Source organism: Aquarana catesbeiana, linkage group LG08 (genome assembly GCF_042186555.1).
Source record: "Aquarana catesbeiana isolate 2022-GZ linkage group LG08, ASM4218655v1, whole genome shotgun sequence".
Taxonomy (NCBI): domain Eukaryota; kingdom Metazoa; phylum Chordata; class Amphibia; order Anura; family Ranidae; genus Aquarana; species Aquarana catesbeiana.
Window position 1 is genome coordinate 160,755,884 of NC_133331.1, and position 17,107 is coordinate 160,772,990.

A 17,107-nucleotide genomic window follows, 5' to 3' on the forward strand; every position below is an offset into this window, starting at 1 on the left:
CTTTGACCTTAGACCCCTTTCACACTGGGGCGGTTTCAGGCGTTATTGCGCTAAAAATACCGCCTGCAAACCGCCCCTAAACAGCCTCCGCTGTTTGTTCAGTGTGAAAGCCCGAGGGCTTTCACACTGAAGCGGTGCGCTGGCAGGACGGTGAAAAAAGTCCTGCAAACCGCTTCTTTGGAGCGGTGAAGGAGCGGTGTATTCACCGCTCCTAAACCGCTCCTGCCCATTGAAATCAATAGGACAGCACGGCTATACCGCGGCTATAGCCGCGCTGTACGAGTGATTTTAACCCTTTTTCGGCCGCCAGCGGGGGTTAAAACCACACCGCTAGCGGCCGAATACAGCTGCAAGAACGACGGTACAGCAGCGCTAAAAATAGCGCTGTTGTACCGCCGACGCCCCCACCACCCCAGTGTGAAAGGGCACCACGGGTGTGTTTTTGCTGCTCCCCAATACTTGCAAAGCAGAGCTGTTCACATTTAAAAAAAAGTGTTTTGTGTCACTTTGTAGGAAAAATGAAGCTACATATCGAGTCTGGGAGGAGTTGAAACTTGGCAAGTCCTTCCATTCAAGTCTATGGTAATGTGCTGTAAATGTGCATGTATCATTTACAGCATGTTTGATAAGCGTTATCAGTGAGGTGGAAAAACACTTCCCTCTTAATAAAAAAAACTGACAGTTGTGCAGTCGTGTGACGCTGTACCCAAATAAACAATGTCCTTTTTTCCCCCACACACAGCGCTTTCTTTTGGTGGTATTTGATCACCTCTGTGTTTTTTTTTTTTTAACTCTGGAAAGACAGAGATCTGTGTTCCTGCTTAGCAGAAACACAGGATCTCTGTCTTTCCTTGTCACAGAACGGTGATCGCCATTCTGCCTCTGTCGGGAACGATCGGAGGGCCACCTGACCCACTGATTGGCTCCCGCTGTGTCTAATCACAGCAGGAGCGGATCGCCGGCGGTGCACATGCCGCACTGCAGACTCGGAAGGGCAGGATCACGTACAGGTACATGATTCTGCCCATGAGAGCCGCCGTTCCGCAGTACGTGGGGTGGTCAGCAAGCGGTTAATGAGCCTTAAAGTGGAAGTCCATGCAAAATCTAAAATCCCTGCATCTATAGACACCAGGGATCTAACACTAACCTCTCTATCCCTGTAAAGAAAAGATGACTATACATACCTTTTTGGAAGACGATCTGACCCGATCTCCAGTGCTAGAACTCTGCAGAGAACACGGAGGACAACGACTGTGAAATTAATGTGAAGTGACGTCACCCATAGCGTTACTATGGGGCTTCTGTCATCCTCTGTCTCCTCTGCACCCGCTTACACAGAGAAATCACGGCTTACAGCTCAGCGTGGGATTCGGTCAGATCGGCTTCCAAAAAGGTATGTATACTCGTGTTTTTTCTTTACAGGGATAGAGAGGTTAGTGTTAGATCTCTGGTGTCTGTAGATGCAGGGATTTTGCATGGACTTACACTTTAAATGCGCCAAAAGTGCACATTAACAATATAGGCGTGTTGGTTTAAATGCGGCAAAAGTGCACATTAACGATATAGGCGCGTTGGTTCGCGTTAGTGTCAGCATTAGAATTTTTTTCTAGTGTGAACTTAGCCTAAAGTAGTATTAAACCCTAACTGCACCATTCAGGTTTCAGTTTAGGCCAGGGAGCCCTAACACTTGGGCCGCTGATTGGTACCGGTCCATAGCCTGTTAGTAACTGTACCGGACAGCAGGAGGCAAGTTCCAGTGTGATGGTGGGAGGGGGCTGTGATTGCTAGGTGCACTGTAATTTAAAGGGGATATAAAGAAGACTGTACTGTAAAGGGGCACTGTAATGTAACCGGGGGGGTGGGGGGAATGAGGACACTGTGGGACTTCTTTAAAGGTTGAACTGCTATGTAAAGGGTGAGCTAAGGACCGACTTCATACACCCCCCCTGTGGTCCCTAGAAAAATTGGCTGCCACAAAATGGGTTCTTGGTGCCAAAAAGGTTAGGGGCTGCTGCTTTAGGGCCATCAAAGAAAGTGTACTTAGAAAGTATTTTTCCTCATTTTGTCCCAGAACACTTTTTCCATGTCTGATCAGCTTCTTGTTCGATTATTTTCAGCTGTGCTTTTGTAAATTTCTGGTAAGGGAGCATGCACTATTTACCTCACTAAAAGGTCACTTAGATTCATACGCCCGGACTGTATAATCCCTTTCACTTTTTACATAAAGGGAAGTTGTCTCCTGTCTACAAGTCCAAACCCTTTGAGGAGGTGATTTGGGCTCTTGTTTCCTGTGCACTAGGAGCGATGACATGACAAAATGCAGCCTGAGCTCACGCATGCAAGAGTGACTATGCTGGGGCTCCAGAGGGACCCTGTACCACAGCATATCCACCTTATGGTGGGTAACAAAGAAGGGAGTATTTGTGGTATGCTGCTATTTTGTTCCTAACAAGGATTTAATACCACTTTAAAGCTTAACTCCGGGCCGATGGCTAAATATAAACCTGACGTAAATACATTAGTGGGCTTTTCTAACCTGTCAAAGGATTTGGGGTTTTGATCAGTTAGTCTTGTGATTCACAGATATTTGCCACACTGTTGTCAGGTTCATCTTTTCAGCATCCAGTCATATTTCTGCTTGCTCATTGTACAGTAAATCGGCATCATCACACTGCAGGCTGGCGACACTAAGCTTTAATTTTAAAGTATATGTATATTTTGTGGCTAGAGTTGGGGGGTCAAGTCAAATGCAGCCAAATTGTATAAATCTATCAAGTATTGGTTTGTATTCAAGATCAGTTTGAGGTCTGTTTCAGTTGCTACTGTCCTGTTTCTGATTTTCCTTTGTCTGCAATGTGTGAAGTAGTTCATATTTGTCAAAGTGGGATACCCTGATAAACTTAGAGGTGTTCCGCACTTGCCTATCCAGGCATCCAGCGGTGTCCTCACCCGAGCCAATTATTGCATCGGCTCTAGGGTGCTAACACCACCATCTCAGCTAAACAAGACCAGCAGTGAAGCCTTGCAGCTTCACAGCCGGTTTCCTACTGCGCATGCACAAATCCCTCTGTATATAGGCCGACTGCCGGGGGAAGGAGGGAGAGCCAAACTTCCGGCTCACTTGATGCTGCGAACTGAGCCAAAAGTTGGAGCGGGTACCTGTCAAAACCAGGTATCCACTCTCCCTCCAAAAGGTGCCAAATGTACCAGCAGGGTGGGGGGAGGCAGAAGGTGGAGCTCCGCTTTAAGCAAATTCAACAGTATATACAAGCAAGCACTGCCCCATTAGATCCAGTTCAAAATGTAAATGCTGTGTTCTAAGTTGCTTCACAGATCAGAAGAAAACCCGTGCACACAGCTTTAACAGTCACACTGTTCTAAATACTGATCAAGGGACAGTATGTCTGGGGTGGCTATGCTTTGGTCAGATATTGTGCCACACAGGTAGCTGCTGTCATTGATATTGCTGTATATACTAAAATACTGATGTGGGTGGTCCATTTTGAGGACAAGGACTTTCAGGATGCTTGCGGTACTGGTAATGTGACTCTCTGTTTTGTTTCTCATGAACTTGAAGAAACATTTAGAAGGATGAGAGAAGCTCAGAGGTGAACAATTCTTTCATCCTTGCATAAAAATAAAAAGTTTTTAATAACAAAAAAGCAAATGCCTAAACATAAATGCACCCAAACACACCTTGCCAAAGTGAGTGAGAAACTGAGACAAATTGCATGGTAATAAAGTAAAAAATGATCGTGCACTTCTTTGTTGTGATTTAGATGCAGTAGGCAGCCCATTCAAACGAATGGGCTGTCCTACCGCAACACAGGGTAATGCGTGCAAAATGCGCAACAATGCACATACACTGACACATCTCACAGATGTGAACTCATCCCAAGTTAGATGCATATCATTTGAATCAAATAATGCATATACTGTTAGTTGTACGTAATGTAATGTTCCTTCCAATGCCCCATACACACGATCAGAAATTCTGCCAGCAAAAGTCGGATGTGAATAAAAAGAGGTGGGGTGAGTGGCGCTACCCTATTATAATGAGGGGTGGTAATGCTCTATATGTGCAACAACGGTATACCTACCCACACCTTATAAAAACTAAACATGTGATATTAATTAATTTTATTTTCATTATAGCCCCTTAGGGGAGCCCATTGGGGGGGGCTGCAACCCGGTTTGATCCTAAGCGTGGAGTTTTACTACTGTCTTGAAAAGTCGGATGAGAGCTTTTGGTCAGAAATTCCGACCATGTGTATGCTCCATCAGACTTTTGCTGGCAGAATTCCAGCCAGAAAAATATTGAGAGCAGGTTCTCTATTTTTCGGTCGGAAAAAGTTCCTATCCAAAAATGCGTTCGTCTGTATGCAATTCGGACGCGCAAAAAAATCACGCATGCTCGGAAACATTGAACTTCATTTTCTCGGCTCGTCGTAGTGTTGTACATCACCGAGTTCTTGACAGTCGGAAGTTCAGAGAACTTTTGTGTGACCGTGTGTATGCAAGGCAAGCTTGAGCGGAATTCCGTCGGAAAAACCATCCAAGTTTTTTCTGACGGAAATTCCGCTCGTGTGTACGCGCCATTATACTCATGCCCTAATCAAGAAATATAGCAGTAGAAAGAGAGCATTCCTAACTTGTATGTTTTATACTCACATAAAGCTTGCCTATCTCAACTTGGTTGATGAATATTATCTGTAAAGCTTTGATTTAATCTTAATATATAGGATTTTAACTTTGTAGGCATACCCAAAATAATGTATATTTTCACATAGATTTCATATAATTTTGCTCTTGTGCTTTCCCGAGCTGTAAAAATAAAAGTATAGATAGAATATTTTAGGTCCTTCTCATTCAAAGATAATCCCTATAAAATATATCATTAGTAGATTAGTAAGGCCAGTACCATCCAGTTTTCATAATTGCTCTTTCTGAATGTTATGCTTGTATTTTGGTATGTGACAGAGTTAAGTCAGATTGGTAAAATTGCAATGAAAGCGAGTGTTAGATCAAGTATGTAACTGTGTGTCTGCTAGATAATTATCTCTTTAACAACTTATTAGCTGCTCTGGTTGTTGATTACACCTTTTGGGTGACACCCATCAATATTGGATGGCATGCTAAATAGATACTAACTGCTACTGAGTAGCAATACTTGAATCGCTGGGGAGTTGTTGCAAGTAATAGCCTAACAACTTCACAGCCTTAAAAGATGTAATTGCTTCTCTGTTTAGTGTAGTGTACCTGTTGTCTGACATAGATAAGGCATCCAGTAAAATCCTTGTGTGCTAAATGCAATAAAAGTTGTTCTGCCATCTGCTATATATATATATATATATATATATATATATATATATATATATATATATATATATATATATATATATATATATATATATATATATATATATATATATATTACAGCTATATTTCATACAAACAGGAGCCATTTCCTCTTTCAACTCTGTTGCACTTTGCTCTAGGGCTTCAACTAACGATTATTTTCATAATCGATTAGTTGGCCGATTATTGTTTCGATTTAATCGGTTAATAACCTTAAAAAAAAAAGTGTGTGGCGTATAATTTAGTTAATATGTAAAGTTTTAAAAAAAGGCAATTTATTCTTAAATATCTCTATGCAGCGGTAAATATAAATAACCAACTATATGGTTAGGGAGCAAAATATCTAATCCACTCTGAGAATAACAGACAGAAGAGATATATACTGTATATGCTATTAGAGGAGATATACTGTATATACTATTAGAGGAGATATACTGTATAAACTGTTAGAGATATACTGTACATACTATTAAAAGAGTGAATCTGATAAATATTGTCAGACTCAGAGATCAAATGTCTTCCTTCAAAAAAAAAATTTTTAAGAGCGTTTGTTCGATTTTCTAATCGTTAGTGGGGTCAAGTCGACGTTCATTTTCAACCACAGTGACGGGAAAATTTGGAAATAGAAAACTTCTTGGTCAAAGGAATTTTCAGACAGTGTATGTGGTTTTCGTTCAGAAATTACATTCGTTTTAAAAACAAGTGAAAATTTCAAACAACATTCTTTCATTCAGCGAATGTACAAAGATTTTTCGTCTGAATATTCTCGTCTGAAAATTGATCCATGTGGCCAGAATAAGGCTCGGTACACACCTAGGCAGTTTGCTTTTGATCTGCACCAAAAAACACCTAGATGTGAACCAGGTCTAAGACGTTCAGTAACATAATGGGGTTAAAAAAAAAAACAAAAAAAGCAGATAATCACTACTGTAAGGGGTTCATTTTTTTTTTTTACTGTAGAACTGTGAAAGTAACATCTACAGTAGCGATTATTTGCTCTTTTTGTACTATAAAGGGGTCATTTTAATTTTTTCAACCCCATTATATTACTGGCCGATTAATCGATTATGGAAATAGTAATCGATTAATTTCATAATCGATTAGTTGTTTCAGCCCTACTTTGCTCTCATGTTTCATGTTGTAAGGCCTCTTTCACACGGATGATCCGTATGTCCGTTTTTCATCCATCCGTTTTCGGATGAAAAACGGACATACAGTAATCCCTATGGAGCGTCGGATGTCAGCGGTGACATGTCCGCTGACATCCGACCCCGCTCCGATCCGAAAAGTGTAACGGAGGAAAAACCTACTTTTCCCTCCGTTATCGGATCGGATGACGACGGACACTACGGACCGTCATCATCCGATCCCCCCATAGGGGAGAGCGGCGCTCTGACAGGTCCGTCGCTGCACAGCGTGCAGCGATGCACCTGTCATCTTCCTGCTCAGCGGGGATCGGTGGAGCGATCCCCGCTGAGCCAGCGTGTGTTCACGGGGCGGATCATGACTGATCTGCCCCGTGTGAAAGAGGCCTAAGTCTCTCATCCAATAACATATATGACTTTAAATTAGTCTGTGAATTATATAGCTGTGTAAAGATTAAAAAATGGTAAACTGTTAAAAAGTGGCAAAATTCAAAATAAAGAAAAGTGCTAACACTATTTGTAGATTGCGTATACTCTATACAGAGACATAGCAAATTCTCTCCTTATAAATGCACTTAATTTACCCTTCTAACCAGACCTTGTTACTATCTTCATGACCTCCATGAAATTAAATATAATCATTTTAAAGTATATATAAACCCTATCAAAAAATCTAGTATAAGTTTTAACAATATTAAATTTGCACTCTAAGTCCCCTTTCACACTAGGGCGCTTTGCAGGTGCTACAGCGCTAAAAATAGTGCCTGCAAAGCGCCCTGAAAGAGCCGCTGCTGTGTCTCCAATGTGAAAGCCCCGAGGGCTTTCACACTGGAGTGGTGCGCTGGCAGGATGGTAAAAAAGAGTCCTGCTAGCAGCATCTTTGGAGCGGTGTAATGAAATCAATGGGGCAGCATGGCTATAGCGCCGGGTGATTTTAACCCTTTCTCGGCCGCTAGCGGGGGGTAATCCACCCCCCCCGCTAGCAGCCGAATACTGCCGCTAAAAGTACCGCCCTTTTACAGTCGATGCCGCCCCTGCCCCAGTGTGAAAGGGGCCTTAATAGGAAAAAAAACCCATAATTTAAAGGGGTCCTATGCATTAAGGTGAAAAAACCTCTGACACTGACCAGCCCCCCCCCCCTCTACCTCTCTGCCCGTTGTCTCGGCTCTTGATTGGATAAATTGACAGCAGCGCAGCCGTTTGCTCCCGCTGCTGTCAATCAAATCCAATGATGCGGGGACGGAGCCAAGTCCGGCATTCTGTGTGAATGGACACAGAAGCAGGACTCGGGAGCGTGCCTGCACGGGTGTCCACCTTAGGAGAGCCTTCTCCAACGTGGGCACTCGATGTGGGAAGGAGCTACCAGCGCCACCGGGGGACCCCAGAAGAGGCGGATCGGGGCCACTCTGTGCAAAACGAACTGCACAGTGGAGGTAAGTATGACTTTTTTTTTTTTTTAACCAGTTGCCGACCGCCGCACAACGATGTACGTCGGCAAAATGGCACGGGCAGGCAAAAGGACTTACAGGTACGTCCTTGCCTGCCCACGGGTGGGGGGTCCGATTGGACCCCCCCCCCCCCCGGAGCGCCTGCGGCGGTCGGCAAATCTTCCCCGCTGTGCAAATACTGTGTGAAAAAAAAAAAAAAAAATGAAACACCCACCATTTTAATCTGTAGGGCCATTTGCTTTAAAAAAATATATGTTTGGGGGTTCAAAGTAATTTTCTTGCAAAAAAAAATAATTTTTTCATGTAAACAAAAAATGTCAGAAAGGGCTTTGTCTTCAAGTGGTTAGAAGAGTGGGTGATGTGTGACATAAGCTTCTAAATGTTGTGCATAAAATGCCAGGACAGTTCAAAACCCCCCCAAATGACCCCATTTTGGAAAGTAGACACCCCAAGCTATTTGCTGAGAGGCATGTCGAGTCGCCTAAAAAACAACCCAGCCCGAATGTGCCTTTACTTATGTATCTACTACACTATTTTTTCTGATTCTATTTTTTTTTTGTTTTTCAAGCCCTGTAGACAGAAATGGAAGTTATCCAAACTCTTGCAAAACATTAAACAAAATGAAAGACAAAGCAAGTTTACATGCACAAAAGTGATGTACTGTATGTAGTTTTTCAAATGCATTTATAGAACTGATGAGTTAAAAAAAAAAGTAAAGTTTTTGATTAAAGCTACTTGCACAGTGATACAGGCTCCTCTCATGTACTGAAACTGCTTGCTGTGATTTCACTGAACACCATGAGCTTCTCCCAGTGTGCATTAGAAGCTGCAGCAAGATAGAGCCTGCCTTCTTTTCTGGGAACGTTCAGCATCACTGTCCCATAGCCTGCCCCTTTCATTCATTGAATTTCAGTTCTTTCAATCATGGAGGCATCAATATCTGTTGTGGTTTTTAAGCAGGACAATCTAAATGCAGATGCAGCTTGCCGTAGGGATGCCCAATCCTCCAGACTGACACCTGCCCCTGAGGCATTGCAATATTTGCTGACAGTCACCAGCTCTCTGCTCAGGGAGCTCTGAGAACCGAAAGATTAGTGGTGTTTGATTGCTTGGTTCTCAGTGTTCAAGCTGACGGACAGATGCAGCATCAGTTCTTCACCCTGAAAACAAAAAATGATGGTAGGGCCTAGAGCTGCACGATTATGGCCAAAATGAGAATCACAATTTTTTTTTGCTTAGAATAAAAAGATCATGATTCTCGCAGCGTAAAATCTTTCACATTATACAAAAAAAATTGGGCTAACTTTACTGGTTAGTTTTTTTTTTTTTAAATTCATTTAAGTGTAATTTTTTCCCAAAAAATTGCATTTGAATGACTGCTGCGCAAATACAGTGTGACATAAAATATTGCAACAATCACCATTTTATTCTCTAGGGTCTCTACTAAAATATATGTATGTTTGGGGGTTCCAAGTCATTTTTAGGCAAACAAAAATGATTTTAACTTGAAACCAACAAATGTCAGAAAAAGGTTTAGTGTTTAAGTGGTTAAACTTCCCTCATTTAAACACCAAAGTGTATTCCTTTGATCTAAAGGACAAATTGTTAGAATGTTTATAGTTGAGTTCCACTGCTAAAGAATGTTGTGATTCTTGGCAGACTGCCCCGTGTTTTTTTCTCTGCATACAAAGAGACGGGAAATACTTTGTCAAGATCGCAAGACGGAAATGATTGCGATAACGATTCTTAACAATTAATCGTGCAGCTCTAGTATGGGCCATTCTGAGTCATATTTGTTCCCATCCCCAGTCACCATGTATGTGTATCCGCCTCATATTAGTGATCAATTTCTATCTCGGTTTGCTTAAAGCGGTTCTGGGAAAAAAAATTAAGACGTTTAATAATAGGACACTGACCTGTCCAGTGATCCAGCACCATCCTCACCCGAGCAGTCTCTTCGGCTGTCTTCTAGTCCAGGCACCGGCATGTTTACTTTGGGAAGCCGGCTTCCCACTGCACATGCGCGAGTCACACTGCGCTTTTATGAATGGTCTCATAGTTTTCTGGGACCTGTGACCTGTCCCAGAAGGCTGCGGGGGAAGGGGAGAGGGGCAAACGTCTTGCCAGATCGCCACGGTGACCCGACCAGATGTTGGAGCGGTTACCTGTCAAAACCAGTGCAACGAATTAGAGGAGGTGGGGAGGAGGCAGACAAACAGAACTTCCTCTTTTGGGTGACATTCCGCTTTAAATATGATGGTCATCTCTTTTAGTAGCGGCTTCAGGACACTTTTTGATAGCACGAAGGTCAAACCTCCAGTTTGGATACACAGTACCTGGCACAAGCATCACCTGTGTTTTTTCAGCCTGTGACTCGGTCCCCCTTGTTCAGAGAATTGCCCTACCCTGCTCTATAGGGGTACTACTGAGAACTGTTTTTTTTTCCAAGTCTAAAGCCATGCCTTTAATTGACCTCCCTAGCTTTTTTTAGGCCACTGAAGACTAATGGCCAAATGCTTAACACATAAAATTGTATGTATAGTGTATTTGTGCAAAACTGGACATCTGGTAGTCTGATTCTATAATCTTTGTGATTTTGTTGTTCCTCCAGTTCGTTTTTTACTTCATAATACTTGATATTTAAATGATGAGTGCCTTTGCTGAAATCTTTCTTTTTTCCTTTGCAGTGCGCCTCCATGAAAGTATTTCAGAAGAAGGTTTTCATTATCTTGTTTTTGACCTGTAAGTACTTTCCTTTGATTATTACAAAACAAATTGGGTTTTAAAAGTTGTGTATATATTATGCAATTGTCCTATCTCCCAAGGTTCTAGGTGTATTCCTGGACATTGATTTATTCTTTAGGCCTCACATCCAATCACTGTCCAAATCTTGACGCCTCAACCTCCACAACATCTCCAAAATACGTCCCTGTCTAACCAATGACACCACAAAGCTCCTATTTCACTACCTGGTCATCTCATGCCTTGATTACTGCAACTACCTTCTTATTGGCTTACTTTTCCATAGGATATCACCCCTTCAGTCCATCATGAATGCTTTTGCCAGGATCATCCACCTTACAAACTGCTCCATGTCTACTACTCCTCTCTGTCAATCCCTCCACTGGCTCCTGCTCACCCAACAAATTAAAGAGGAAGTAAACCCTGATGGGTTTTACTTCCTCTTTTGCTCGCTGCTGCAGCCTGCAATTGAAAAGCATAATGGGCTAGCATGCATCGCATACTAGCCCATTATGTGCCACTTGCCTGCAAAAGAATCCAGCGATGTCCCCTGTGTGGGCAGCATCCATCTTCTGGCCCTCTTCTTTCTGGGCCGCGGTCTCCAGCTCTGTGATTTGTCTGAGCCGCGTGATGTCACTCCCGCGCATGCGCAGGGAGCCGCGATTAACGGCATAGGCTAGGGAAGAAACGGCACTTTGTTTCTTCCCTGCGCATGCGCCGTTGGAATTCCCGGTGGACTACAAGTGTAATATCTCCTAAACGGCTCACGTTTAGGAGATATTTCCACTACCTATAGGTAAGCCTTATTGTAGGCTTACCTATAGGTAGAAGTCCAAAAAAGTGGGTTTACAACCACTTTAAATTCAAAATACCAACAACAACTTACAACGCCATCCACAATTCAGCCCCCAGCTACATTACTAACCTAGTCTCAAAATACCAGCCTAATCGTTCTCTTCCTCCCAAGACCTCCTGCTCTTTAGCTCCCTCGTCACCACCTCCCATGCTCGCCTCCATGACTTTTTAGAGCCTCTCCCATCCTATGGAACTCCCTACCCCAATCTGTCTGATTATCTCCTACTCGGTTTGCTTTTAGACGATCCCTAAAAACCACCCTCTTCAGAGAATCCTATTCCGCCTCCACCTAACAGCTGTACTTTGACTTCTCCATCATCTCATCCCCCGCAGTTATTACCTTTTGTATCACTTGACCTTCCCTCCTAGATTGTACGCTCTAACGAGCAGGGCTCTCTGATTCCTTCTGTATTGAATTGTATTGTAACTACTACCTGCTCTCATGTTGTAAAGTGCTGCGCAAACTGTTGGCGCTATATGTATAGTAATACTGTAAACCCCACACCACCTCCCCAGTAAGGATGAAGGTAGGCTTCTCTGCAGCTATAGTTTGTGTGTGGTGGGTCCTTTTTACCACTTGGCTGTCCATGTTTAAAGCCATTTTTTGAAGCCTTCACAATGTGTGTGGGTTGGTTGTGTAGGTTTATATCAGTTTAAATATTCTTCCCTCAGACCCTGTGGAAAGCTCCTGGAGGAATAATGAGAACCTGTTTATCAATTGAATATTAATCTGTAGCCCCTTTTGTAAAGATCTCTCTTCTAGTGACCCCACTGTAGAGGTTCCTCTTCACTTCCTATTACTGGGGCACCTTGGGAAATGGGTGGAAATCTTGGCAAGCACTTTGTGTGCAGTAACTCCTCAGTAACATGTAACAGTAACATGTTCAGTAACACCTCAGAAGCCAGCTTCACCTAGAATGAACATTTTTCTGTACACTGCAATTCCATAATACTATTAGTTTCTGTGGATAGTTGTTAGTGTTGTGTTATTAAATAAAACACTGTATGTCATAATTCCTGATAATGCTTTTGCTAACAGACCAGGTTCATTATATCTCAGGACATAAAAGTCACAGACAACAGCATAATTAAAGGTGTCAAAATTCAGATTGTTCTTGATTAAAACATGTTCTGTAAATAAATCACTTTCTCTTCTTAACCTCCTTCTGTCTGTTTTATATTTTTGTAATCAAACCAAGTTATCCATTTTCATTGTTCATGACTGCGCTTTGGATACGTTTATACCAGTGCACTCCAGCTCGTTTTTTTGGTTTTTTTTCCCTCTATCGTAATTGATAGAATAGCATATTAAGAATCTCAGAAGGGAGATGCAATTTAAATGTGCCGGAATTAGTAAAACAGAACAGAAACAGGTTTAATAGGTTATCAATAAATATGCTTTGGTGATGACACTTGCAAATACTACTTGTGATTTTGTGTGTGGACAGCATGCAGGTTCTGTAATTTCCTAATCTTTAAGATATTATAATGGGAATTTATTAAGACTGGAAAAACTGTGCATGGCAACCAATCAGCTTCTGTCTTTCAATTTCAAAGCTGCTCCAGATTCTGGCTGCTTTAATTTTAGTAAATTCCCCCTTTCATATGCAAGAGAGCTTCACATAGGGACATAGGGATTTGGTGTTAAAATGCATAATCTTAACCCTCAAAATCTTTCCCTTGTTTTCCCTAGATCAGTTGGCAAATAAAGATGTCAAATTTGTGGTCTTATGGGTCATCCATAAATGATAGCACACCCTCTTGGTAAAAAAATTGACATCCCTCCCATATTACATTTTGTCTCAAAAGCTTAAATGGTATCAGTTACATTTGTCCACAAGCCATTAAAATGTTAGAGTATTTCCCATTGTCCGAAATCTGCAGACATTTGCAAATTAAAATAAAGGGTTTTGTAGAGGTGTGCTAACATTCATCTATCGTCCTTTAGAATTTAATTGGAGTATTTTTAGTTAGAAAGCCCTACTAAACTTTATTTTGTTTGTAGACATCCATTAGGCTAGGTTCACACATGCGGCTGCAGTTTGCAGTCCTTAGTCCAATGCGGTTTTGTTCACCAGTTCAGGTGTAAATTTTTACTTGAATTCGTACCTAAACCGGACCAAAAATCACCCTTTTAAGAAACGGATCGTGGCCGCCCCGGATATGTGTCAACCAGCTCCATTGAAAGCCGGTCCGATTCACGTTATGCGAATCGGATGCAGTTTAAAATGCATCCAATTCGCATATATGTGAACTGAGCCTTATACCTGAGAAATAATTCAATTGTATTATACAGTGCCTTGAAAACGTATTCGCACCACTTGAAATTATCCACATTTTTTCATGTTACAACCAAAAGCATAAATGTATTTTACTGGGATTTTATGTGATAGACCAACACAAAGTGGCACATAATTGTGAAGTGGAAGAAAAATGATAAATGGTTTTCAAAATTTTTTACAAATATCTGAAAAGTGTGGCGTGCATTTGTATTCAGCCCCCCCCCCCAGTCAATACTTTGTAGAAAGAACTTTCGCTGCAGTTACAGTTGCAAGTCTTTTTGGGGATGTCTCTACCAGCTTTGCACATTTAGAGAGTGACATTTTTTGCATATTTTTTCTTTGCAAAATAGCTCAAGCTCTGTCAGATTGAATAGAGAGCATCTGTGAACAGCAATTTTCAAGTCTTGTCACAGATTCTGAATTGGATTTAGGTCTGGACTGTGACTGGGCCATTCTAACACATGAATATGCTTTGATCTAAACCATTCCATTGTAGCTCTGGCTGTATGTTTAGGGTCGTTCTGCTGGATGGTGAACCTCTGCTCCAGTCTCAAGTATTTTGCAGACTCAAACAAGTTTTCTTCTTGCCCTGTGTTTGGCTCTATCCATCTTCCCATCAATTCTGACCAGCTTCCCTATCCCTGCTGAAGAAAGCATCCCCAAAACATGATGCCGCCACCACCATGTTTCACAATGGGGATGGTGTGTTCAGGGTCATGTGCAATCAGTGTTAGTTTTCAGCCACACATAGCGTTTTGCTTTTAGGCCAAAAAGTTCAGTTTTGGTCTTTACTGACCAGAGCACCTTCTTCCATGATTTTTTTTTTTTTTTTTTATCAATAAAATAGGTTTTTATTGAATAGAACACAGGGCATTACATGGTGCAGTTGCATAGATATACTATCCATGGAAAACAGGAGTTTAAATCCTCATAGCAGTACATGAATGGTAGTAACTGTATAGCCAACTCATCTTTCTTATGATCGAGAAGCATTGCATAATACCATGAGTTCCAAGCTCTCTTGAGAAGGAGAGTGCAAACAATCAAACATAGCAACAATCAGAAAAGTAGAAAAATTAAATTAAATTAAAAGGAAAAGGTCAGTCCAACTGGTAGTATACATTCAAGACTTTGTGTTCTAAAGAAAGGGTAAGTCACTTCTGACAGGTCATCCATATTCCAATATGAGCATCTGAAGTCAGTAGAGGAAACCATCCATCCCATCAGTAACCTGTCTAGGGCCAACTGTGGGGGTGCCACAGGCATTCAGCCAACTCTGCCAGATAATTTATAAATGTTTTTGGCGATTTCCTATGATAGGTGTGTTTTTCTCGGATGAAGATGGTATTAACCATTTGGATCCATTGTGCCTCCTTCGGGCCCTGTGCCGAAAGCCAAAGTCGGGCAATCGGCTTCCTAGCTATAAGAGCCTTGTGAGGGTGATGTACACTGAAGGGGGGTACAATTCCTCATTGAGATTCCCCTACAGGCACGTCAACAGGTCCACTGCTAATTGAACCTTGTATACATTGTTAATTTTGGCGACAATTTTGTTCCAATACCTTATCAGCTTGGGGCATCTCCAGAGCATATGGATGAGGTCACGCGGATGAGCCTGACATTTTGGACATATGGAAGTCTCTTGTCTACCCCATTTATGTAGCTGTACTGGTGTACGGTATACTCGGTGCAATATAAACAGGTGTGACAGCCTCTGCACCACAGATACTGACATGAACGGGCCCACTCCCAGAATCTGATCCCACTGTTCACCGTCAATGGGGCCAACATCTCGCTCCCATCCCTCCCTGCAGGGCAAAAGGTCAGGAGCTTGTAAATTTGATAGTAGGACAGGGCAGTGTAGCCTGTGTCAGGGCCGAGGAGCAGATCCCTGGAAAAGTCTGCAACCGTCCCAAGATCTCAGCCTGTGAAATGTTGTAATTGGGCTGCAAAATAGTAAATTTGTGGGTGCGGAACAGCCATTACACCCTGATCCTTGGAGAGTTGCAGAGTGGCAAGCTTGATGCGCGCCACTCCACCTCTCCAGATGAGGGCCCTGAACTGTGAGTCTATACGTCGGAACCAATACTGTGGTATCCAGATCGGGCATTATGCAGAATGTAAAGCAGTTGCGGAGCCCGTATCATCTTTATGAGATTTACACGTCCGGTTACTGAAAGCGGTAACCTACACCAACTGGCATGTTTGTGTTGAAATTTTTGAAGTATTGGTTTCAGGTTCAAAGTTATATATTCCCGTGGGTCCCTGGTTACCACTATACCTAAATATCTGAATGAAGTGACTACCTGTATGTGAGCTATATCGTCCGGCAAAGGCACCGGTAGAGGATCCAACGGTAGAAGAGCTGACTTGTGCAAGTTTATGGCAAGGCCCGATAACTGCCCGAACTGATTGATTAGGCGCATCACTGCCCTCAAGGAGTCCCCAGTATCTCCCATGTACAGCAGAGTGTCGTCTGCGTACAGGGATATTTTGTCCTCTGCCCCCTACCGAAGCCCACGATGTTGGGGGAGGCTCGCACCATAGCTGCCAGGGGTACCAATGCAAGGGCAAACAGCAGGGGTGACAATGGGCACCCCTGCCGTGTCCCACGAAACAGAGGAAAAGGCTCCCACAAGGTATCATTAATCCTTATCTTCGCCGTGGGGGCAGCATATAGGAGTTTCTCCCAAGATATGAATTTGACCGAATCGACGTAGAACCTCCCACAAATAGTTCCACTCCACGCTGTCAAAAGCTTTGGCAGCGTTGAGGGAAAATTCTAGCCCTGTTGCCCAGGTTATCTACTGGGTTTTGAGTGTTTAGGAACAATCTGCGGCTATTCAGTGCAGTAGACCGAGCAGGAATGAAGCCAGACTGGTCGTGATGGACCAATTCCGCCACAATCTCCAACAGTCTAGTGGCCAACACCCGTGCTAGTAATTTGACATTCACGTTGAGCAGTGAGATAAGCCTATAAGAGTCACGTTGTACCTTCTTCCATGTTTGCTGTGTCCCCCTCATGGCTTCTCACAAACTACAAATATTACGACTTATAGCTTTCTTTCAACAATGGCTTTCTTCTTGCCACTCTTCCATAAAGGCCAGTTTTGTGGTGTGCACGACTAAGCCCCCTTTCACATCAACGCAATTTGACAGTTCAAATTGCAGCCTATTGCCGGCAATAGCACCGTCCCAATCTGTTCAACACCAATTTTGCTGCTCCGCACCGATTTAGAAGTAGTTCCTGCACTATATGTCTTTCAAGTCACCCCTG

At 42.6% G+C, this 17,107-nt stretch overlaps 1 protein-coding gene across 30 annotated transcripts in view; it reads left to right on the forward strand.

The window, feature by feature from the left end:
• The window catches only part of CAMK2G (calcium/calmodulin dependent protein kinase II gamma), a 409,422-nt gene that overhangs the window by 246,023 nt on the left and 146,292 nt on the right, over positions 1 to 17,107 (forward strand). For all 30 annotated transcript variants that reach the window (XM_073596628.1, XM_073596634.1, XM_073596638.1 and 27 more), the window contains exon 4: positions 10,639 to 10,693. In XM_073596628.1, coding sequence (XP_073452729.1) covers positions 10,639 to 10,693 — 55 coding nt within the window. The remainder of the gene's footprint in view (positions 1 to 10,638; positions 10,694 to 17,107) is intronic.